The following is a 25,973-nucleotide window of genomic DNA, read 5'->3' as shown; positions in this document are numbered from 1 at the left end:
GGGAGGCTATTTGGGGGGACCTCACCTAATGTGCATGATACAATGGTACATTTCAAAACTATTAAGAAATGAGTATAATTGTGATGGATGTGTTACCTAGTTCAATGTAAGCATTTCACATTGTATATTGAAGCAGTGCCCTGAACCCCATAAATGCATCAATGTACAAAGTTATGATTTAATTAAAAAAAAACTTGAGTGGCTGTATTAATATCAGACAAAGTTGACTTCAGATTAAAGAAAATTACCAGAGATATGGAAGGATGTGACATCCTGAGAGAAAAAATTCACCTAGAAGACATACAATCCCAAATATCCAAGCACCTACCCACAAACCTTCAAAATATATGAAGCAAATATAGAATTAAAAGGAGAAATGGAGAGTTCGCACTAATGATTGGGCATTTCAACACTTTTATCTCAGTGAATCAGTAAAGCATACAGAAACACGGCAGGGGAACAGGGAAGCGAACAACACCATCCTCCAACTGGAACTAACAGACATTTGTAGAACAGGTCGTTCAGCAATAGCAGAACACATGTCATTTTCAAGTGCACGTGGGGCATTCACCAAGACAGACTATGTGCTTGGTGATAAAAGTAGTAAGATAATAACAGCAATAAACATGTTGAAAAGTATTGAAATCAAAAATAAATTATTTTTCTCTGGTTGGTCATAATGGAATTAAACTAGAAATCAGTATTAGAAAGATAATTCTCTTAATTTTTGAAAAGGAAATCTTAACCTATGTAGAAAGTAAGAAACATATTTCAAAAGCAAACGTGGGGGTGGTCTAGTGACCATTTTGAGAACAGTGATCCAGCCTCTGACTCACCGGCGTTCTGACACTTTCAGGCTATATTGCATCATTCTTTCCTTCTCTTCACACCCCTTTGGTAACTGTGGGTGGCACCTGTGGCTCAGTGAGTAGGGTGCCAGCCCCATATACTGAGGGTGGTAGGTTCAAACCCGGTCCCAGCCAAACTGCAACAAAAAATAGCCGGGTGTTGTGGTGGGTGCCTGTAGTCCCAGCTACTCGGGAGGCTGAGGCGAGAGAATGGCCTAAGCCCAGGAGTTGGAGGCTGCTATGAGCTGTGAGGCCATGGCACTCTACCAAGGGCAATAAAGAAAGACTCTGTCTCTAAAAAACAAAACAAAAAAAACCCTTTAGTAACTGTACCTGCAATTTATCTTTTTGTATTTACTAGGGAAAAGTATGAAACCATTATTTCACTCAACTATTATACAATGGTTTCTTGTTATCACAAATTTTCTCTTAGGCCTCCAAAAGTTGTGACCACACCAGTAACTCATTGGTGATGCCAATAAAATATTAAAGTTTGGATCTTTTTGTGAGAGAATCTTAGACTTGGGAATTCTTTGGGAATCTACTTTACTTCTGGCTAAAAGGAAACTGACTCCTGTACATGTATTCATGCAAACCACATCGCATGTATTTCTTTTTTTAAATAGCCGTGTTTGTGACTACAGTTAGCTGGCCCTTGAGCAACACGGGTTTGAACTGCACAGGTCAACTTGTACATGGATTTTCTTCTCCCTCTGCCACTCCTGACGTGTCGCGTCCAAGCCCTCCTCTTCCTCAGCCTACTCAACGTGAAGACGATGAGGATGAAGCCCTTTACAATGATCCACTTCCACTCAGTGAATAGGAAATATATTTTCTCTTCCTTATGATTCTCTTAATATTTTCTTTTCTCCATTTTACTTTATTGTAAGAATATAACATAAAAATGTGTTTAATCAACTTTATGCTATTGTCAAGGCTTCCAGTCAACAGTAGGCCATTACTAGTTAAGTTTCTGGGGAGTCATAAATTACACACGAATTTCTGACTGCATGGGGATTAGCACCCCTAACCCCTGCCTTGTTTATATATTCTTTGCAGAAAACTTATCAAGCCATCTGTCATGCAGGTTACTTAAACATTTTCCTAAACCTTCCTTCCTGTGTCATGTCAAATTTATCATACCACTCTTGTTAAAAATTCTCAAAGGCTCTGCCCACTGCTGTAGAATGAAGCCAAGATTCGTTGGCATGGGGCCTGAGGACTTCAGGTATTGTCTGCTAACCACTGTAACAACCTACGCCATCTGTCCCACCACCAGGCACCTACTCACTACTCCCCAGATACTCCATGAATTTCCATATTACCATGCCCTTGGAGTTGTTGTTCCCTTTACTTGAAATACTCTGCCCTGTTGAAACTCCATCCATTCTGAGGAAAGTATCTCCTTTTATGCCAAGTCTTTCTTCATACTCACTTTTTACAGAATTATCCATTCCTTCTCTCTGTAATAGAATCCTTGTATGGCTATCCAATTGCCATATGGGTTCTACGTATATTAAATAACAATACACATTTTATTTCTTTCTCTATCTATCTATCTATCTATCTATCTATTTATTTATTTATTTGTTTTGAGACAGAGTCTCACTCTGTTGCCCTTGGGCCTTGGGTAGAGTGCCATGGGGTCCTAGCTCACAGAAACCTCAAACTCCTGGGCTCAAGCGATCCTCTTGCCTCAGCCTCCCAAGCAGCTGGGACTACAGACACCTGGCGTGACATCCAGCTAGTTTCTCTATTTTAGTAGAGACAGGGTCTCACCTTTGCTCAGGCTGGTCTCAAAGTCCTGAGCTCAAGCCATCTACCTACTTTGGCCTTCCAGAATGCTAAGATTATGAGTGTGAGCCACCACACCAGGCCATAATACACATTTTATTGTTTTGTTATTGTGTGGTCACCCTAGCTAGACCAAAGCTCCTTGGAGGAAAAAAAGAACTCCTGTCTTTATTTTTCTCCCTACCCTGTGGCTCTGAATCATGCTCATTGTTCACTTTCCACATGTGTGTTTTTACTGGACACTGTTCGTAGTGTCTTGTTTAACCCCCACAACAGCTCAGTAAGGCAGAAAGATAGGAGAACCTCTAAACAGGGGAGGAAACTGAGCCTCCAAGAGGTTGCATAATCTAATTTATCCCAGATTTCCTTATATTCTTGCTCACATTTTTTAGGAGTTGATTTTACTCCTCTTTCTGTTGTTCACTTCTCCACTTTCTCACACAGCAGTGTTGACTTCTGCCCACACTTCTGCACCCTCTGACAAGGCACAGTAATCACGCCCAGGTTGTGAACTTGGAGGTCCCTTCCAGTGCTCACTGCTGCACCTGACTTTGCAGACCATTTCATTGTTTGCCTTATTCTTCTGCATCCTCTCCTGGTTTAAGTGAATCTAAGGATTCACTTTGGTGTTCTTCTGGGTTTTACCTCCTCCTCTTCATCTTCTTAAACATGGACTTCCCATGGTTCTTTAATTTCTTTAGCCCTGAACTTTCCCCTAATTTTTAGACTCACAATTCCAACATTATTTACAAGTTATGTCCATTCAGATGAACTCTGACTCAACAAGTACAAAAGGGGATTAATGATTCTATCCCAGCCCCATGCCTCAGCTGCAATGGACTGAATATTTGTGCTCCCCTAAAAATCCTATGTTGAAATCTAATCCCAATGTGATGGTGTATGGAGGTGGGGCCCTTGGGAAGTAACTAGGTCACAAGGGGAGAGCCCTCGTGAATGGGACTAGAGTCCTTATAAGAAGAGGCCAGAGAGACAGTTGGTGCTCTTCTGCCATGGGAAGGCACAGTGAGAACTTGGCAGTCTGTAACCTGGAAGAGGGCTGTCCCAGAACTCAACCCTGCTGGCTCCGTCATCTTGGACTTCCAGCCTCCAGTACTGAGAGAAATAAATTTCTGTTGGGTTTTTTGGTCTTCACTTTTTTAATTTCAAACTATTTTTGTTATTTGTATACCTTGCATAAGGCTTAAGTCAGGGCGTTTAATATGCCCATCATCCACCAGCTAAGTTTTTACCCCTCACCCTCTCCCACCCACTCCCCTTTTTTATTTCCAATGCCCTTTGCATCTCTTTGTGCCGCGTATGTGCTGTTTGTTTTTCATTCCTGAGATATTTCAATTTGGATAATAGTCTCCAGTTCTATCGAAATTGTTTAAAAGATCTTTCATCCCTTTTAATAGCTGAGTAGTCCTCAATTTTTGTTGTTTAGAAGCCACCTGGTTTATCGTATTCTGTTACACCTGCCCAGATGAGATGTCAGGTCCCGCTAGCTTTCCTGTCTCAGTAAACAGCCTCCTAGTCGAAATCTAGCCCGAATTCAAGAGAAACATTAGACTTTTCAGAATGTTCTATCACCTCTCACATCCAATAATCAATAAATCCAATAGATGTTATTTCTAAAACATGTCCCCATCCTTCTCCTAGAGAGGGTATATGTAGTATCATGTGCTGGTTAAAACATGGGGTTTGGGGCCAGACTCCCCAGGTTTGAATCATACCACTGCTACCTACTTGTTATATGACATTGGACAATTTTTTTGTCTTCTCTATGCCTTGATTTTCTCACTAAAAAAACCTACATCTCTTGGTTTCCATAAGGAATAAATGCATAAGTTCATCTGAATCACTTAGAGCCTGTCACATAGAAAGTGCTCAATAACTATTAGATAAATTTTTATTATTTCACCTGTGCTGTCTATCACTGCCTTCATTCAAGTCCATATTATCTTCTCAGGTTTTCCCTCAAATTCACCCTCTACTCTGCCACCTAGGGGAATACTTTAAATATATAACTGACCACATCAATGGACCATATGGCTGCTCTACTGAAAAGCCTTCAGTGGCTGCCCTCACACTGTGGCTAGTGGACACCTCTGACCTCTTTAGCATAGGAGTCTAGTACACTATCCTCTCTTTCCCATTCCCCGCCCCCCATGCTGCCTCATGCTTTATACTCTAATGAAGCCAAACTTTTTGAAGGCAACACGGTGTCTTTGTGCCTCTGCACAAATGGTGTTCTCTCTGCCCTGACTGCTTCCTCACCTTCCTAACCTCTTGCTTGCTTAAGATCCTCCTTCAGGACTCAGCACAGGGCTCACCTGAATTGCCAGGCCACTGCAGCCCCTCTCCTGGGCTGGGGGTCCCCAGAGCCCTTGCACTTCTCCCTGGTATCACCCAAACAGTGCTGAGCACGCCTGTGCTCAATGAGTGATGTTTTTATTAAATGTATGTTTAGTTAGTAAAAATAAAATACCTTGATCTAGACATTTTCACCTTCTAACCCACAGTCCTTTGAATACAGTGCCGTGATAAACACTCGTATAATGTATTGTCAGCATGGAAAGAGTCAAGTTCAAACCCTTAGCGATTCTGCAAAAAACGCAGGGGATGGGACTACAAAACCACAGGGAAAAAAGTTTTTAATACAAAGATAATGAATGAGTCACAACTTCCTTTATTATTATAAATGATTATGTTATAAATTATAATTATCATTAAATTATAATAATTATAAATCTTCATTATCCACATATTCCCACACTTCCCTGCATATCATCTTCCTGAAGCACTGGTCTTCCAGTTGTTCGGCTCTCACTACTTGTGCTAGTTATGCTCCATGAAGTCTCACAAACACTAGATTAGCAGATACTGAGCCAGTGCTCCCAGGGAAAATACAGAGTTAGGTTCCTGGGAGCTTCTGGTCACAACATCTTTGTCAACTGCACAGGTATTGGCATTATCTAGTTCATCTGTCAACACGCTTGTAAAACAAGCCAGACTCATTAGCACTGAAAACCTGATATTCCACATAACTCTTTTTCTGCATAACACTTAGGAGGTATTTTTTAAAACTCTTCTCATGCCTCCTGATCTGCGGAACCTGCCTTGCCCCCAAGTTTAATGTTTTTCACAGCATACTGTTACCTTTAGAAAAACCTAAGCCAGGTAGCACTAGCTGCAAGGGTTTAACATTTCTCCCGGCCTCAGGTATTATACCTAATTTTGGGGGGCTGTCAGTCTCACAACAATACTCTCCACTACATTTTTACTGGTTGCATCCCACGAATCTATAATTTTAGCCTCTTTCCACAGTTTTATCACACACCATAGACGCTACTTTAGCTCTTTCTGAAGTGGTCTCAGATGGGTGAATTTTTTTTCTGGATGTAACATATTGTCAACTCATTAATATGAATTCATGGCCAAAGCAATGTAACTCATGCCTGCACAAATCTTATACAACAAATGTACTGTCTCCATAAGATTAATCACAGCCATTGTGGCCCAATGGGCAGCACTTCAGGGCTATGCGGCATTTTAAATAGCAAAATCACCACCAACACACACATACACACACACACAACCGTTTACTTTGCTCTAAATAAACTGCGAAGGGCCGTTTGTTCAGTATGAAAGCTGAAATAAGGAGACAGAGCACTGCCTCGTTGGACCTCTGCTGGGAACGTGCACATTGGAGAACTCAAATTTTTCCCCATACTGAGAATGTGCATGAGAGACAACGGACACGCTGTGAGTATTGATTTTGGTGTTACAAACAAACTTTCATGAGCACATTTGCCAATACGGATTGTGTAGATAAAGAAGATTGGTTGTAGTTAGTTCTGTGCTTTGTAAAATCTTCATCAAAATTAGTGGCAAATCAATCTTTAATTATTTGTTAGACAGCATGTAGGAAAACATTTTGACCCTAAATTGAATCATCAAAAAAAAAAAAAAAAGTACTGAATCATAATCTTTGGGAACACCAGGATCTTGACTTTGCTGTCAACCTTCAGACAAGGTCCTGTGGGTGAGAACCCAACATTTGCACATATTCCTTTAAACCAAAATGTACTGACTGTTCGAGTGAGTTCTTCAACAGCGGTGACATAAATCTTGACCAACACCATTTTATGTAAAAGAATAATAGGGTAGGGAGAATTGGACTGTTTCCTCATTTCTGGTAGAGTCATATCTGCCTTGGATAGAAACTCGGGCAGCTGCAGCTCTCAGTGGGGACCAAGCCCCAGGGAAGTGTCACACCAAATATGCTGCACCTGCTCCTGCATATGTGGGCACAGCTTCCAACAGTTTTTTATTTAGCAGCTTACAGCAAAAAATATGTGCAGTCTCATCCCATCAATCCGTAATTGATGAATTTGTACCTTTAAAACTACAAGTAGAGAGAGCAAAGGCTTTGGAGAACACAGATACGTGCTCACATCCAGTCTCTGCTAGTCTAGTCCCTCAAAGCCTTGGCAAGTTTCTTAATGTCTCTGACGCAGCTTCTTCATCTGGAAAGTAGGGTACCTAATAACCAACTCACACAATTGTTGTAATTTCAAAGCCAGATGCATTCATGGGTGACCTGAGGCAGCCTTTTAGATGAGACCCTTTTGATATCACCAGTTTTCAGTGGCTGCTGCATCAAAACGGTCACTTCAAACTATACAAATAACACTTTTTTTTTTTTTTGAGACGGAGCCTCAAGCTGTCCCCCGGGGCAGAGTGCCATGGCATTATAGCTCACAGCAACCTCCAACTCCTGGGCTCAAGCGAGTCTCCTGCCACTGCCTCCCAAGTAGCTGGGACCACAGGCACCCGCCACTACGCCTGGCCATTTTTTGGTTGCAGCCATCATTGTTGTTTGGCGGGTCCGGGCTGGGGATTCAAACCCACCACCTTAGGTGTACGACAAATAACACTTTTAATCTGTAAGTAGTGTGTTCAGCTTATATCTCTGACATGGACCTTCATACACAATTGTTTACTATCCTTTTAATCTTCCCCCAGGAGTTACAGTCAAAAGGCCAATGGCACTTTGTAAAAGGCGACCTGATAGTGGGCAGCATCTCCATTTCTGAATCTCAGCTCGTTGGTTATTCCATTCTCGGCTATAGGTTTGCATTTTCCACTTACGTGTTGTCCACATGCTGTGCTAGATGATACGATCTCACGTAAATTTGTCACGTGACAAATACTGAAAGGTGCTAATGTAGCGTGTCTGAGGCTGCTATCTTTAGAAATGCCTGTGTGGAAGGTTGGCCCACGGCTGGCCTCTGGAAACTTGGCACTCAAACAGTCCCCTAAGTGATAAATGGCTCACTGTACCTAGACCGTCTGTACAATGTGCTTTATGCACTTTATGTCTGCCTTCCTTCTGAGAGTCTGGAATATTGGTACGTGATAGGCAGAGTGTGCCCATGTGACAAGCCTCCTAGAAAAACACTGGGCTCTGAATCACTAATAGGCTTCCATGGACATAATCACTGGGCCCGTGACTGTAGGGTTTTTCCTTTTTATTTTTCTTCTGGAGAAAGAAGCATGTGTACCCTCATGAGGGGAGAAAGTCTAAGGAAGGCTGCACGGATCACTTCTCCAGACTCCATTGTCTCTTCCCTCCTGGTCCCGTTGTACAGCCTTTCACTGTGCTGCCTCATTGATGAGCTCCATGAGGCCTCCTAGCAAATCACCACATTTATCTGGGGGACCCCAATACAGTCTGGTTCTTAAAAACTAAACCTCTGGAGACTTTTGGTTCTGCTAGGATGGAGTAGCCCCATTCTTCCAACATCCTTTCTCTTTCACCTAAAATCCCTGTGTGAATTGAACACAACAAACACATACAGGCAGACCCTGACAAGTGCAAGAAGGTGGGATATCTGCGGCACTGAGGACTTGAGAAGCAACAGGCTTTCCTTTCTGTCTCATATATCCTGGACACAGCAGTGCAGAAGCCTCCAGTCCAGAACCAACAAAAGATACAGGAAAAAAAGCACCAAGAAAAATCTTGTTTCCTCCAGCTAAAGGACTAGAAAAACAGTATCTGTTATGGGAAGAATAGTGTCCCCTGCACACATACCCTAATCCTCATCTGTTATCTTACAAGGCACAAATGACTCTGCAGAAGAAATTGAAGTTAAAGACTTTGAGCTGAGGAGACTGTCCTGCTTTATCTTGGTGTACAAAATCTAATCACAAGAATTCTTAAAAGAACATTTTCCAGGTAGGGTCAGAGTCAGGGGGAGATGTGACTACAGAAGAATTATCAGAGAGACACAGTGTCACACATGGGACTCATAAGCCACAGATGTGGACAGCTTGACTCTGTCACTCACGCGGGTATGGTCTCTTCCCAAGAGGCTCAAGAAAGGAACATGGCCTCACCGATACCATGGCTTTCACTTGGTGAGAGCTGTATCAGACTCCTAACCGACAGCACTGTAAGGTAACAAATCTGTGTGGTTTTAGGCCGTTAGATTCAGAGTAATTGGTTATGACAGAAAAAGGAAACCAATGCAGATTTTGGTACCTGGAAGTAAGGCTAACTGTAACAAAGCTGGAAGTGACTTGGGAATGGGCCATGGAGGATAGAAGCTAGCAGAATCTTCGAAAGCATAACAGAAAAAGTCTAGATGGCTTTGAACAGCCTGTTGGTAGAAATACTGATATTGAGGTGAGGCCTGCAGCGCAGGCAGGGAAGGGTGTGAGGAGCAAGATGGGGAACACACGATTTGCCCTAGAGAAGAACTATTGTTGTGAACTGACTGTTAGCAGAGATGTGGACATTAAAGGTGCTGTAGTGAGGTTAGTGAGAGCGCAGAAAGAAATAAGGAACGTTTTACTGGAAACTGGAGCAAAGAGGCCGCTCCTAACACAGTGGCAGGAAGCTGGGCAGGATCAGCGTCCTGCGGTGACGTGGGAGGAAGAACTGGGACATGATGCACTTGGCCGAGGGAATTTCCAGGCAATGTGTGAAGGTCCAACATGGTTTCATCTTGCTGCTTATAGCAAAACACAAGAAGAAAGATAAATTAATGAAAGAAATGTTAATAACAAAGACTGGGGCTTGATGATTTGAGAATTTTCCGCTTTTCCAAATGGCAGGATGCTAACATCAAGCAATTTACTTTCAAAAAACTTGGTCTAGAGAAAAAGCAGAGTGTGGCTGGCCGAACTTCTGCTAATACCTCAAAAATATCAATAAGTTGTTAAGTCATACAAAAAGATCTTTCAAGACACTGAGCATGTGACCCATAGAGGCCCTCAGCTATGTCAGAAGAAGCCAGAACAAAGATAGGATCACCTAGGAAAGACCCACGGGAGTCTCCTGCCTGATGGATTGAATCCTAATGACTCACACAGGGAACTCACAATTCCTGAGAATTTTATGCCAGCAAGATCACTGTCACCTTGGACCAAGAGGGACAAAGAAAGTGTAAAATGAAAGTGGGGCCAATCAGAGGGCTGATCTCCCACCCCCTGCCTGGCAGAAATATACAGTACTCTTCTTTTCCCACCCAACACTGTCACTGGAGCAGAGGAGCTTTCTTTCCATGACAGGTAGAAGCTGGTGGCACTCCAATTTCCATGCAGGGTGGTGCTGGAGGGCAAAGCAGCGAGCTATTCTTCCATCCTCTGCATGAGGGAAACAGGCAGCAGTGACCCAGCTCACCTGCCAGGGTAGTGTTGGTGGAACCCAGTGGGCAGCTGATCTTCCATCCCACACCTGGTAGAAGTAGGCAGCGCTCTGATTCCCTCCTGGGACAGTGTTGGCTGTCTGAGTAGGGAGGTGATTTTCTATCTCCTGCCTGATAGAAGGAGGCATTCTTCAACACCCCAACAGGGTTATGAGGGAGTCCAATGAGTGTCAGAGGGGTGCAATCAGGGTGACCCTTCGGTCACTGGCATCGACAAAACTGAATGATGCTGTGCAAATCAGGGCTAGCCACTGTGTCAATCTCTCTCCAGCTTGGTGTCAAAAAGGCTTGGAGAGATGAGTCTCCACCCCCAGCCTGCAGCCATGATGCAGAACCAAGTGAGGAGAGGCCGGGTTAGTGCGCACTCCCTTTGTCCTCCCCTCCAAGTGTCATTACGGCCCAGCAGGGAGCTGATCTTACTTGTCTTCTTGGAAACAATGAAGTGATAGAGTTAGTGTCCCACTTTGACCAGCAAGATGTCAGCAGGGCCCTGCAGGGAGCAGAACCCCGACCCTACCCAGCTGCAATGAAGCAGAGAGTCAATGCCCAGCCTTCACCAGGGGGAGTGCCTGCTTTAAAAAGAAAGAAGATAAAATAGGATTCAGAGTCTCATAACATAACATCCGAAATGTACAGGCAGCTCTCAAGTAATAAACATCCGACTTCTGTACAACTCACACTTATGAATGGAGGCTAGTGCAGTAAGTCCCCAAGTTATAAATATCTCACTGACATATGACTTGCACCTACAAAAGGACACTATTACAGGTAATAGGGAAATGTATCTGTTCCAACTTACATACCAATTCAACTTAAGAACAGACCTATAGAACCTATCTCATTAGTAACCTGGGGATTGCCTGTAATAAAAATCACTCATGACACCAAGAAACAGAAAAATCACAAAAATGAATGAGAAAAGACAACCGATGTGCCAAGGACATGCCAACACGGACACAAACAACATGTTGGATTATCTGGCAGGTAAAGGCAATCATAAAATTGCTTGAACAAGCTACCACACATTTTCTTGAAAGAAATTAAAAAACAGAAAATCTCAGCAAAGAAAAAGAAGTTGTGAAAAAGAACCAAATGGCAAGCCCAGAAATGAAAATTATAACTGATACAAAAAGCCTACGGGATGGGCTCAGTAGCAGAGTATAAAGTCAGTGAACCTGAGGATAGGTTGATAAAATCTGCCTATTCTGAACAAGAGAGAAAACAGATTGAGACAAAAACAAACAATCTCAGAGACATATGGGATAGTAGCCAAACAGCACATTCCCACAAGATGAGAAAGGAGAAAATGGACTAGAAACGGCAGTCAAAGAAATAATGGCTTAAAAACTTGGCAATTTGGGCGAAAGACAAAACTGCAAATTAAAAAACCTGAGTGTTATAGACCGAATGTTTGTGCCTCCTAGAATCCAGATGCTGAAGCTCTCATCCAAAGTAGTATTTGGAGGCAAGCGCCCCCATGAACAGGATTAGTGCCCTTATTAGAACAGACACGAGACACATACTCTCTCTCTCTCCCCCCACTGTGAGGATATGTCAAGAAAGCAGCCGGGGAGAGAGTCCTCCCCAGACATGAACCTAGCAGCACCTTCATCTTGGCTGCTTCTCATCCTTCAGAACTGCCAGAAATCAATGTTTTTAATTTAAGCTGCCTGGGCTATGCTAATTTGTGATAGCAGCCTAAGCTAAGACACTGAATGAAACACAAATAGAGTAAATCCAAAGAAATTTTTCTAAGACACATCATAATTTCTTCTGAAAACTGACGAAAAAGAAAAAAACACTTGGGAACAGCCAGAGAGAAAATATGCATTACTTATATGGTACCACCAATTCTCATGGCAATGGATTTGCCATCTGAAACCCCATAGAACAAGGAAGTGGCCCCACAGTTTGTAAATACTGAAAGAAAAGACCTTGTTAATCACCAAGCCAGTATCTTCCTTCCTTCAGGATGAACAGGAAAGAAAGACACTTACAACTGAAGGAGAAGTAAAAGATTTATTGTTAGCAAACCTACTCTTTAGGATGTCTAAATGAAGTTCTCTAAACAGCAAGGAAATAGTGACAAAATACAGGCTTGGACCATTATAAAAAGAACATTGGGATGGGCAGGAATTGGGGTACCAGGAATGGAGGACCTGCAACCTTCTAATTTCAAGATTATTGAAGACTCCACACCAACATTCTTAGAATAAGTGAATTCAGCAAAGTTGAAGGATACAGGATCAAGAAACAAAAATCAGTTGTATTTCTATACTCTAGCAATGAACAATCCCAAAATGCAATTTATAAAGGTTCCATTTACAATGTAATAAAAAAGAATAAAATACTTAGTAAAATTTTTTTTAGAGACATCATCTAGCTCTGTCACCTAGGCTGAAGTACAATGGCACAATCATTGCTCACTACAGCTCCTAGGCTTAAGCCACCCTCCTCCCTCAGCCTTCCACGGAGCTGGGACTACAGGTACGTACCACCATGCCCAACTATTTTTTTTTTCTTGTAGAGACAGGTTTCAGGTTTGTTTAGAATTCCTGGCCTTAAGAAATCCTCCTACCTCACCCTCCCAAAGTGCTGAGATTACAGGTGTGAGCTACCCTTTCCAGCCACTTAAGAAAAAATTTAACTAAGGATGTTCAAGACCAGTACAGTGAAAATTATAAAACACTGCTTGAAAGCAATCAAAGACCACTTAAAAAACGGAAAAACACCGAGTATTCATGGATCCAAAGACTTAATATTATTAATATGGTATTACTTTCCATGGTATACTTCAGTATAGTATGATATACTATAGGGTATAGAATTAGGCTTATTTTTAATAGTAACTCTCAAAGTAATCTACAAATTGAATACAATCCTGTCAAAATCCCAATAGCCTTATGTGTGTGTGTGTGTGTGTGCATGCAGAAATGGATAGGTTGGTTCTATGATTCATATGAAATTGTAAGGTTCAAAAAATAGCCAAAACAGTCCTTGGAAAAAAAAAAAAAGAGGACTCACATACATCCCAATTTCAAAACTTACTATAAAGCTATGGTAATCAAAACAGTGTGTTACTGACTTAGATAGACATGTAAGTTAACAGAATAGAATTAAGAGTCTAGAAATAAACCCTTGCATCTTAGGTCATTGATTTTTGACAAAGGCACCAAGACCATTCAAAGAAGATACACTCTTCAGAAAATGATGCGTGGACAATGAGATGGCCATATGCAGAAAATTAAAATTAAACTTCTACTTCACACCATATAAAAACTCAATAGAAATGGATCACAGACCTAAAGATAAGAGCAAAAGGTACAAAACTCTTAGAAGAAAACAGAAGTAAATTTCCTTATTTGGGTTTGGTAAAGAATTCTTAGATATAACATGAAATGCACAAGCAAGAAAAGAAAAAAGATGAATGGATTTCATCAAAATTACAAACTATAGGAACCCACCACAATGCCTGACTAGTTTTTTTTCTATTTTTAGTAGAGATGGAGTCTCCTTCTTGCTGAGGTTGGTCTCAAACTCACGAGCTCAAACAATGCACCCGCCTCAGCCTCTCAGATTGAGATTACAGGCGTGAGCCACCACACCACCTTCACTAGGGAAATGTACGTCAAACCACATGAGGCACCACTCATACCCAGTAGGATGGTAAGATTAAAACAACAACAACAACAAAACAAAACAGGAAACAAATGCTAGGGGGGGCAGATGTAGAAAACTTCCAGCCCTTATGCATTGCTGGTTGGAATGGAAAATGGTGCACCCGCTGTGGAAAACAGTTTGGCCATTCCTTTAAAAAGTTAATCATAGAATTACCCTATGGTCCAGTGATTCCACTCTAGGTATATATCTAAAAGAACTGAACATATGTATTCAAACAAAAATTTATATACCGGTCCCGGCAGCACTGTTCATAATAGTCAAAAGGCAGAAACAACCCAGATATCTATCAACAGATGAATGGATAACGAAAGTAAAATAAATACTGTTTATTCACATAAGGAATATTAGTTAGCTATAAAAATGAATGAAGTTCTGATACATGCTGCAACATGGATGAGCACTGAAGGTCACACATCGTATGACTCCGTGTATATGTAAAACCCAGCACAGGTAAATCTGCTATCTGGACAGAAAGGTCAGCGTTGCTGGGCTCTGGGAAGGGGGAATGGCTAGTAACTGCTTTATGAGTGTGGGTTTTCCTTTTGAGGTGATGACAACATCTTGGAACTTAGCAGAGGTGATGCTTTCAAAATATTGTGAGTTGTTCACTTTCATGTGGTTAATTTTATGTTTTGTGAATTTCACCTCAATTCTAAAACAGAGAGTACTCAGGGATGAGGTGAGGCTTGGAGATGTATACTCCACAAATACCTGATAGTAAAAATGTTGCTGTTTATAAAGGGAAAGAACAAGACACTCTTGCCAAACATTGGATAGAAAGTCTGGTGTCTATGCCATTAAATCATTTTTTAATAGGCTGTCAGTTTCAAGCAAAAAATCATGGTGTCAAAATGTCCCTAAAGACAAAATCTAATGGATAACATAATTACATTTAATTAATTTAGTTAAGAGTGTCATATCAAGATGTCCTGCACCTCTGTGACAGGACATGCTAATGTCTCTCATAGAGTCTGGCACACAGTAGGCACTCACTAAACAGCAGTCACCATGGTGAGGTCCCTGAGGGCAGGGAGCCCACCTTCTCCCACTTCTCTGCTGCCTTGCACAGGGCAGGCCATAGGCAGAGACACACTACAGGGAAGGAACAGGGTGCTCTGGCTTCTGTTGCTGCAGGGCACACACTGCTAGGTGTCTCTCCTGTAGGCCAGGAGGAGGCAGACACAATACAGATACAACACAGACTAGTGAGTGGACGTGGGCTGTGTGGATGCAGGCAGCTACCTTAAGCTGAGTTTCTACAATGCCATTTGTAGGACAGAGAGCATACCAGCTGCTCCAGCCCACAGGCCAGTTGAGGAGCAAGAACCAGGTGAAAGCACTTTTTAAATGTAGCGAGACATCTGGGAGCTCAACAAAAACACCTTAGAGCAGTGGTTCTCAGCCTGGTAAATCACTGGGGAGCCTGGGCAGAGTCTCAGCCCCAGGCCGTGCTCCCAGCCTTAGTGCAGCAGTCATGCGTGTCCTTCCTCCTCCTCCTCCTCCTCCTCCAGCTCACTCTCACCATACACATAGGTGTCTCTCTTGTATGGAGGGCCCGGGCGGCCCAGGTCTCATCCAGAGGGCCCAGCACAGGAGAGAGCAGAGGGGGAAGCCCAGGAAATGACAGGCAGCAGCCGAGGAGGAGGGGGACCCGGTTATGCCTGAGTACACCTGGGCCCTGGACTACTTACTTTCTCCCCATCGTTGTGCACTGTCCCTGCGTGCCTTCTCCTTTCAGCCTGGGACTGATTCTCCAACTTCTTTCTCTGTGTCTTCTCCAGCCACAGGTCATCCAAGCTGATGGGTGGGCCGTGAGGGATGCTCCCAGGCAGTGAAAGTGTCTGTGTCACTCTGCCAGTGGTGGGGCATGATCCCTGAGCTGGCCCAGTGTGAAAAGCTTTCTGGCCATGGGAGAGACAGGGCTTCTCACCCGGTGGTTCCTCCCAGGGCGTGTGGCTCTAGAAAGTGGAGAGAACATGTCAGAGATGGGACAGAGGAGGGATCAACTGGGGACACAGGGCCTTCTGCTGCCCTGGTTTATTTGGGTCTAACTTCGGGTGACCAGATTTTAACATCGGTAAAGCGGGACAACATGGCCGGGGGTGGGGCGGGGCGGGGCAGGGCAGGGCCTGACAACAATGCAAACTTTGATAAGCAGTTCTCAATAATCACTTCTCAGCAATTATTTGTTATTATTACAGTTTAACATTATAAAATTAACAAAAATAATATAAAACTCATATTCTGGCGAAATAGCCACATGGCAGCTGAAAACCGTATATTCCCTTCATGTTCTCCCGCCCGTTCGTGCATTCTTTCCAAAAATCAGGACTTTTTAAAAACACCGGGAGATGCAGGACAAATTGTTCAAAAGCGGGACGTCTGGTCACCCTAGTCTAACTGTATGTTTTGGTTAATTCTCAAAAGACAGAGCCTAGTGAAACACTTCGTTCACAGAAATTTTGGAAAATGAAGGTTAGGAACAAATCAAATCTTGTTTCTGTTAAAACATCTATTTTCATGACTGTTTAAAAAAAATCCAGTTTTCTAATTTGATCAAAGAATTAGGTCTTAAAAGTAATTACTAAACTTGGCACACTCATTAGAAATACTTTTTAAAGGTCAGTGATTGCAGTGAAAGCTTTACTTAAACAATATCCTTAGAGAACAGAATTCAAGTAGGAACACATTTCAGGTACTAATGCAGTGCGTGCACGTCCCCACCTCAGCCAGGCTATCCCGCGGTCCAGGTTCCAGTTCTGAACTCAGGCACCCTGACAATTTCAGAATACAGTGTGTACATGCTAGCAGGATAATTAGGCTTGTGATGATATCAGCAGCATTTTAGATCTGTGGAATGAGCCTCTGGGCAAAGAAACCCTCTTCTTCCCACGTGCTGTCCCCTCTGACACCCTCGACCCTCCCACAACCTTCCCAAGTGTGACCTCTGAGCGGTGGCACCCCTAGCGCTCTGGGCATCCTGTTCATCCTGCTGCTGGAAACACAGGTGCAGTTTCTTTTAACCATTTCAAGAGTCTCCCTTAAAAAATATGCACAGACTGGAAGCCTAGGAAGGCTGAGCCTGACAAAGCAAGACTTTGATCCTTCCTCCTAGACAAGGAAAGGGGAGAGAGGCCGTGGCGGGCTGTCACAGGTGGACCACACCAGCCAGTCCTCTGTTCCACTGCAGTCTCAGCGGGCAGGGACTGTGTCTGCAATAATCTCTTGCGACATGTCAGCTGGAGGGAAGTGGGTATGCTCACTCAATGTCAGATCTTGGGTTTTTGCCTCTTAAACAGCTTTTTTCTGAACTAAATAAGTTCTTATTTAAGTACCTTGATAGAATTTATTTTTGTGGTAGAAATTGTAGGGAGTTGTTATTCTAGAAGTTATTAAAAGTTCTCTGGGAGATTAAATTATTTTGCATCATAATTTTCTGCAACATTAAGATTTAGTCACATATTCTCTGTTTAATCTGACGTATTCTTTAAGAATTTGAACTGTATATATGTACAGTGAGAGTGAGCTGAGGAGGAGGAGGAGGAGGAAGTATATGTGCCTAATTGCTACAGGACGGCTGGGAGCACAACCCGGGGCCCAGGCTCTGCCCAGGTTCCCCCATGATTCTACTGGGCAGCTGAGAACCAGTGATCTGATGTGTTTTTGTTGAGCTCCCAGATGTCGCTCTACATTCAAAAAGTGCTTTCATCCGGTTCTTGCTCCCCAACTTGCCTGTGGGTTGGAGCAGCTGGTATATTCTCTGTCCCACAAATGGCTTCATAGAAAGCTCTCAGAGAACTTAAGTGAGCTGCCTGCATCCACACAGCCCAGGTCCACTCACTAGTCTTTGTATCTGTCCTGCTGTTCCCAGCTGGTAAGCACACCTCTGTAACTAGGCAGTGACCACTCCTCAGACCCTTTTATAGCCCTCAAAGTTCCCCAAAAGGGAAAGGATGCTAATAGAGCCTGTCTGCTGGTAAGGCTCCCTGTCATGCATTTTATGCACACTCAACATGAAAGCTGGGTGAGTGACATAAGCCACCTGTGAGGAGGAAGAGCCACCCTCACTTCCACACCTTCCACGAGCACAGCTCACTACCACCAGAGTGAAGCTCACTTTCCCAACTAGAAGAAACTTCCTACTTGGACTTTTCCAATATATTGCCCTGGAGCTTTCCACTAGGCTGCACCTGGGTGTCGCCGGGATCTGTTAAAGCCACCAGAGATGGTTTTATCCACCCTGTGTTTCATCAGCACTTTAGAACCCCAGCCCTTTCACTGCATGAATGTGGGCCTTTGGAGTGAGCCCCGGCTGGAGACATAGGTGTCCTCAGTGAGAAACTTTGCCTTAGTTTTCTCCACTTAATGGAAAAGAACCAACTCCCCTCCTGCCCCTGAGCCAAGGCACCTGACTAGGTCAGTGAGATGTGTGGCAATAGCTTAGTACCTGCCTATGCTCCTGGGGACTTGTCAGACCAAAGGGAAGGGACCCTCCAAGGCTAGCTGGGGAGTCAGGCAGACTGGTCAGACCCTGGGGTGGAGTAAACGTGGGTCTGAATGAGGAGCTGTCATTGGTTAAGTACCTACTGCCTATCCTGGTGTTTGCAAAAAAGGCAAAATTAAAAAATAGTGAGACAATGGCAGGTGAAAAATTTCAAGAAAATCTCGAGAAGGGTGAGTGGATGTAGGGGCAGCGAACGCCACTGTGTGTAGGAAGCACCGAGGCAGGCAGGCGGGCTGTGGAGGAAGAGCTCAGAGGCTTGGCTTTGAGATCTGTGCGTCAAAGTGTGGCCTCCGTTAGCATCCCCAGGCCAGATGGCCAAATGCCCACTTCCCTTTCCACTCCCACCCCCTCAAACTGCAGTCAAGATCAAACCCCAGGGACTTAAGGCCTAAAGAACCAAACAAGAGTCTCCAGACTCTAGAGACCATAGGCTTATGGGTAAAACAGGTGGACAGGTCTGGGATGTAAACAGGGCCAACAAGGAAATCTGCACAGTGAACAGGGGCCACTCCTCACCTGCTTCACTCATTCCCAGGATCAGCCTACTGCTCCTTACTAAGCAACTGGAGGATACTGCTCCAGAGAAACGGCCTCACCTCAGAGAAAGGCCTCTCCACACTGGTGTAAAGCAAGCCCGGTTTCAGGCACCCTGCTCACTAGCTGATTAGCCCCACACATGCCCACAGGACAGCTAAACAGACACCGGGTACCTGCCTCTTAACAAATATGAAGTTCACCTGAAGGTTGCCAGACATTTAGGAAAAACCTTCAACACACTAGAAAGGCCAAAACAAACAAACAGACAGAAAAACCAATCAGGAAACAGAAAATAGAAAGGATAGAAGAAAACCTCAAAGGAGCTAAAATTAACAACCTTAGAAAGAAAAAGGAAAACACTGAAATCATTAAACAAGAGCAGGATGCTGTGGGAAAAAAATGAAAAAGGGCTTCCAGTTCTGGACAAGATGGCATAGACACCCTTCTCCCTAGTCGTTTACTAAGTACAACTAAAAACTTAAGGTACTGTATATAAAACAAAGATGTGAAAACTCAGAATGGTGGAGAGAAGCAAGCAGACCAGCTGTGGGCACAAGGAATGACACACACACCAGTGAGTTCCCCAGGTTTCCTTTAGCCTCATATAGTCCACTCAGCTGCTTCCTCTAGGACGATGAGTAGTCTTGTGGGAAGTGCTGCAGGGTTCAGACACAAATGCCCCAACAGAAGCCTGTCTTCTCTAGCTAAAGGACCAGTCTGGCAAGACAGCTGACTTTTAAACAGTAACTACCCTATTTGGGCCAAACTTTAGGTTAAAATGATGCAATATACACCACTTCTCCTCATACCCAGCAAACCAGGAGTGAGGAACTCCTAACCTCACTTGGCTGCCATGAGTCAGAAATAGCCCCCAGCCAAGGGGTGTGAGAGAAGGCTGAGGGGAAGCCAGGGGCCCCTCCCAGTGTTAGCAAGGTCCTTCCTCGTGGCATCGGTGAAGACGGTGTGGAGACATTCTCCCATCCCTGGGAGCAGTGCAAGTGAGGCATTGCTCCCTCCCCTGCCAGGGGGATGTTACAGGAAGCCCTGGTAGAGAGCCAGTCCTTCCCACTGCCCAGCATTAACAAGGCCTTCTGACGTTCTGCGATCAGTGGATGCTGAATGTAGAATCTTAACTCCCATCCCTGCCCATCAGCAATGAAACACCCATCCTTGAATCAGGTTGTCAACAGAGGCCAAAAGGGGAAGGTGAGATTTCAACTTACCCTGACAGTAATGAGGTAGTACCCCCAGCCCCCACTGGAGGGGTATCAGAGGTGCTTTGCTAATATAGAAGGTTTAAATGAGATACAGAGTACAGAATAAAATCTAAACTTACTTGTCATACCAAGAACAGGAAAAATCTTGGCTTGGCGCCTGTAGCTCAAGCCGTTAGGGTGCAGCCACATACACTGGAGCTGGTGGGTTTGAATCCAGCTTGGGCCTGCCAAACAATAGTGACAACGACGACCAAAAAAGAAAATAGCTGAGTGTTGTGGTGGGCACCTGTAGTCCCAGCTATTTGGGAGGCTGAGGCAAGAGAATCTCTTAAGCTCAAGAGTTGGAGGTTGCTGTGAGCTGTGACACCATGACATTCTACCCAGGGTTACAGCTTGAGACTCTGTCTCAAAAAAGAAAAATAAAAGAAAAGGGAAAATCTCAACTTGAATAAGGAAAGCCAGGCAACAGACACCAGCACCCAGAGGACACAGACGCTGGAATTATCTGAGTAAGAGTTAAAGCCACCATCTTAAACATGCATCAAAAAGAAATAAAAATACTCCTGAAACAATTGAAAAAACAGAACATCTCAGAAACTAGAAAATCTTAGCAAAATATAGAAAATATAAAGAATAAGTGGAAATCATAGAACTAAAAAATACAATAACTGAAATCAAAAGCTCAGTGGAAGGGTTCCCGGGAGAAAGGAGAGGATAGAGGATCAGTAAACTTGAAGAGAGAGAAACAGAATTCCACGATCTCAGCAACAGAGAGAAGACCAACTGGAAAACAAACAGAGTTTCAGAGACCTGAAACTAGAAAGAAAGATTAAACACCCAGTAATCGGAATCCAAAAGAGAGGAGAGAGTGGGTTATGGTGAAAAAGTATTCAAACAAATAATGGCTCGAAATTTAAGAAGCTGTCCAAAGCCCAAAGAGTATAAAGCCAAAGAAATCCACATGAAGAAGCATCATACTCAAAATTCTGAAATCTAAGGACAAAGAAAAGTTTGTGACAGCAGTGAGGAGGAAAAGACACCTTGCTTATAACATTTCCAATGACATCAGACACACAGCGGCCAGAAGGAAGTGACTTGGAATTTTTCAAGTGTCATTTTTCAAGGAAATAACTCTTAAATATTAAGTGAGAATCCTTTAGCCAGGAAAATATTACTCAGTAATGAGAGGGATATCAAGAAATTCTCAAAGAAAGTAAAAGTGAATTTGTTTCCAGAATAACTGCCTTTAAAGAATGGCTAGAAGAACATTTTGTGTTAGATTAGGGCCAGGTTTTCTGTTGTTGTTGTTCTAACAACAAACTGTGGCTTCCCAAATGCTTTAGCACTGTTGGTCAAAAAGAAAGAGTGCCGTTCTTTTCTAGGATTGCTTTTCCTTGTAAAGATCAGTTGGGTGCATTTGTGTGGGTCTATTTCTGGGTTCTCTCTCCACTTCTATTAATCTATCGCCTCCCAATACCACAGCCCTGAATACTTCATGTCATAAGCATGAATTAACATAAGGAACAGCGATTCCTCCCACTTCATCTTCTTTTCTCAAAATTGTTTTAACTGTTCCAGGGTGTGTGCCTCTCCATATACATTTTAGGATATTAACGGATTTTTAAAGGCTAGAAAATGTTCATGATGTACCCCTATATTCTGTCTGTCTGTCTCTCACACACACAAACACACTTAAAACGTAACCAAAGTACCTTCCATCCTTGCTATCAAAGACTATGGATAGCTGCCAGGACAGGTGTCCAGCATTAATTATAAAAGTGACATTACACCTGACAGAGACCTGAGAAGGCACCTGGACCAACCCATGCTCAACAAAGAAGCCCCACTGCGGGCTTCAGCCAAGGCTCAGGGTCAGGGAGTCACACAATGAGGATTTTTTTGTTTTTGTTTTTTTTTATTAAATGATAGCTGTGTACATTAATGCGATCATGGGATACAGTGTGGTGTTTTCATATACAATTTGAAATATTTTCATCAAACTGTTTAACATAGCCTTTATGTCATTTCCCTGTTATTGTGTTAAGACGTTTATATTCTACTTTCAGAAAGATTCACTTTTACCCTTGTAAGATTTTTAAACACCTAGAGGTGTTTCCAGACGTCTAGTTTCCCCTCATTCCTCTCAGCCAGTTATTAATATTTCCATCCTGTTCCCTCTTTATCTTCCTCTCCTTCCTAAGTCCCCTTGGCCAGGGACACAGACCCATATGTGCCCACAGCAGACACCAGAGCCTGCTCTCCCTGGAGTCAAAAGCTCACGGACCCAAACCTGAAATTACAGAGGAAAGCAATTTCCAAATGCAAATAGCACCTTCCCCACCTGTGCACTGCCTGGTGCTGGTCCTGGTCTGCATCACACCAACACACACAAGTATGCTGTGGCCTCACAGGTACAAGGTGATGCTGGGGAGGGGGGGCTGGATCCCATAGTCATCTGCAGGTGAGGACAACGGGGCAACATCCAACCAAAAGTGCACCTGAAGCATCAAGCCCCAGTGGGGACACAACGCCAAGAGGTCAGCTGGGCTGACCTCACAGGTCGACCTTCGCAGGGTCAAATGTCAGACCCTGAAACTAACAAGCTAAGGATGCTCCCTCAGACATCTCCACTGTATGTCTAGTTTCCTTTTCTGAGAGAGCTTGCTACATTATTCAGTACTGTATCCATGGCACCCAGAATGTCTCTGCACACAAATGGCGCTCAACAAACGTTTATCAAATTGAAAAAGACCAGGTGGGAGGATTTGGTGGACTGGTCAGCAGCACTTACTATATAGGCACAGTGATCCGGACACTGTGCACAAGGATGGACGACAGACCACTGGAATGTCAAAGCCAGCTGCAGGCATCGCAGAGACCCAAATGTAATAAACAAGATGATGAAGGCTTTTCAAAAAGTAATTTAGGGGATTAAGAACTTGTCTAGGGAAAAGATTAAACATTAAAACTGAGAACTCTTAAAACATTTTATTACAAGGACATTTGCCCTGGACTGTTTACCGCAGCTCAATTTATAATCCCTAAGATGTGGAAACAACCCAAATGCCCATCAACCCAAGAATGGATTAACAAATTGTGATATATGTATACCACGGAATACTATTCAGCCACAAAAAAATGCAGACCTTACAACTTTTGTATTAACCTGGATGGAGTTGAAACACATCCTTCTTGGTAAGGTATCACAAGAATGGAAAAGCAAGTATCCAAAGTACTCAATATTAATATGAAGCCAGTAGATGATCTAATACACTATCACATAAGAGAAAAACTGAATTCAATTCAAGATGGAGGAAGGGGGAAGGGAGGAGAAGACAGGAGAGAAGGGGAGCAGGGAGGAGGATTGGTGTGCTCCCACTTACTGGGTGCTATGTGGGGTACACAGCACATCTCCTGGGGGCAGGACAAAACTGCAACAGGGACCACACCTAACAAATACAAACACTGTAACCTAATTCTTTGTACCCTCAAATTATCTGGAAATTAAAAAAAAAATCAATAAACAAAAAGAAAAAAAAAGATATCATTAAAGAAGGGGAAAGGCTCGGCGCCTGTGGCTCAAGTGGCTAAGGCGCCGGCCACATACACCCAAGGTGGCAGATTCGAATCCAGCCCCGGCCCACCAAACAACAATGATGGCTGCAATCAAAAAATAGCCGGGCGTTGTGCCGGGCGCCTGTGGTCCCAGCTACTCGGGAGGCTGAGGCAGGAGACTCACTTGAGCCCAGGAGTTGAAGGTTGCTGTGAGTTGTGATGCCACGGCACTAGACCCAGGGGGACAGCTTGAGGCTCCTGTCTCACAAAAAAAAGAAAAAAAAAAAAAAAAGAAGAAGGGGAAAGACACGCCATGCCGAGTGGGAAATGACATCTGTGGCACATTTTACCAACAGTAGGAAAAAGACGACGCCACAGACCAGTGGACCAGAAACTAAGGCAGACCTGTCCCACAAGGGCGAGAAAGGAAAGACCTTTTATCCGAGGAACGAGTCCCTTTAAATTACCAGGCCCGGAAGTCATTTACAATGTAACAGAAGTCACCTGGCACTCCCCTTTGAGCTAAATGATTACCTCTTGAAGCAACTTGCTATGTGGCTCTCTACTAACTGACACCAAGCATCTAGGAAATGCCACACATCCCGCAGGTGACAGTGTGCGGCCCATCACCAACCAATGTCAGCAGGTGACAGTGTGCGGCCCATCACCAACCAATGTCATGGATGTAAACCAATGAGAACTCCTGATGAACACCATCTGAAATCACCACATCTGATTTGTCCTTTTTCTTTCCTCAAGACCCTCTTTTGTTTTCTGGAGCACTCTCCAAGGCAACTTGAAGAGCGTCCCTGGCAGGAGTCCTCAACCCCCTTTGGGCTTAAATAAACTCTCTTGAAACTAGATTCTGACCTTTTTGATTATTTTAGGTTAGCAAGAGTATCCAGAATGCCAATAAGCACATCAAAGGTTGCTCAGACTCTGGACATCAGGGAAATGCCACTTCAGATCACAGTGAGAGAACTCTGCATACCTAGTAGAATGGCCAGAACTAAGAACGCTGCCAGGAACCACCATATATTCGTGAGAATATAGAGTAAAGTCAACCTCTAATGAGAGAGTGTACGTGACACAATCACGTTGAGAAAATAATTTGACAATATCTAGCAAGGCTGCAGATGGGCACGCCCCAAAGGCCACTGTGTTCCCAGGAATCCACCTGACAGAAACACACAGAGGCACCCGCGGCAGGTGCCTGACAAGTTTGTTGTGGCGCTACTCACGGTAGCCCCAGAGGGGACCGACCCCAGGTCCACCCTGCAGCTGACAGAAATGCACTATTACAACAATTCAGGGCAATTCTATATAACAATGACCATGAAAGGATTTTAGATGGACAGTTCAGGATGGTTCTTAATTACAGTAAGAGAAGACAGACACAAAATGGAACGAGTAAGCTTTAAAGGAGGTGTAAGGCTCCATTTAGATAGACCTCAGAAACAGGCACCCAGCCCCCACGCTATGCTGCAATTAGGTGGTAAAATGATAATGAAAGACAACTGAATACTGCAAAATTTGGCCCAGTAGTTAGGGCCAGAGGGGAGGAAGGAGAAGGATGTGAGGAACGTGGTATTTCTTTTAAGTTGTTGTTGCTGCAGTTTTTGGCCGGGGCCAGGTTTGAACCCACCACCTCTGGTATATGTGGCCGGTGCCCTACTCCTTGAGCCACAGGCGCTGCCCTGGAATGTGGTATTTCTTGACCTGATAGAGTCACCAGGTGTTTGCTTACAACACATCTCTGCACGTTTGTTTACATATTATGCTTTTCTGTACGACTTCTTTGTTTCTCAACTTGAAAAAGCTTTAAAGAAACAAAGCTCAGGATGTAAAAGCATCAACAATTAAAATCTTTACACAGGGTATGATCGCAGCTGTGCTACATATATAACACTTGCTCACAGGAAGAAAACCCGGACGATAATTTAACAAATATTAAGAATGGTGACTTTGTGGAGAGAAGAAAGGGGAATACTCTGGTGACAAACACCCCTGCTCTCTCAGGAGCGCCCACCAGATGGAGCAGGCACGTCTCTGAGCGGAGTTTCTCCATCAGATGGAGCAGGCACGTCTCTGAGCGGAGTTTCTCCATCAGATGGAGCAGGCA

The 25,973-nt window shown here is 43.6% G+C and overlaps 1 protein-coding gene across 1 annotated transcript in view; it reads right to left on the bottom strand.

Moving 5' to 3' along the window:
- ARHGEF4 (Rho guanine nucleotide exchange factor 4) overlaps positions 1–25,973 on the bottom strand; it is a 123,236-nt gene that overhangs the window by 92,049 nt on the left and 5,214 nt on the right. Inside the window, exon 2 of the mRNA XM_012809829.2 lies at positions 15,730–15,996. Coding sequence (XP_012665283.1) covers positions 15,730–15,996 — 267 coding nt within the window. The remainder of the gene's footprint in view (positions 1–15,729; positions 15,997–25,973) is intronic.

This window comes from Otolemur garnettii, unplaced genomic scaffold (assembly GCF_000181295.1).
Source record: "Otolemur garnettii isolate 467f Iridium unplaced genomic scaffold, OtoGar3 scaffold00114, whole genome shotgun sequence".
NCBI lineage: Eukaryota > Metazoa > Chordata > Mammalia > Primates > Galagidae > Otolemur > Otolemur garnettii.
The sequence above is the reverse complement of the archived record's forward strand: the minus strand, read 5'-3'. Positions and strand labels throughout refer to the sequence as shown.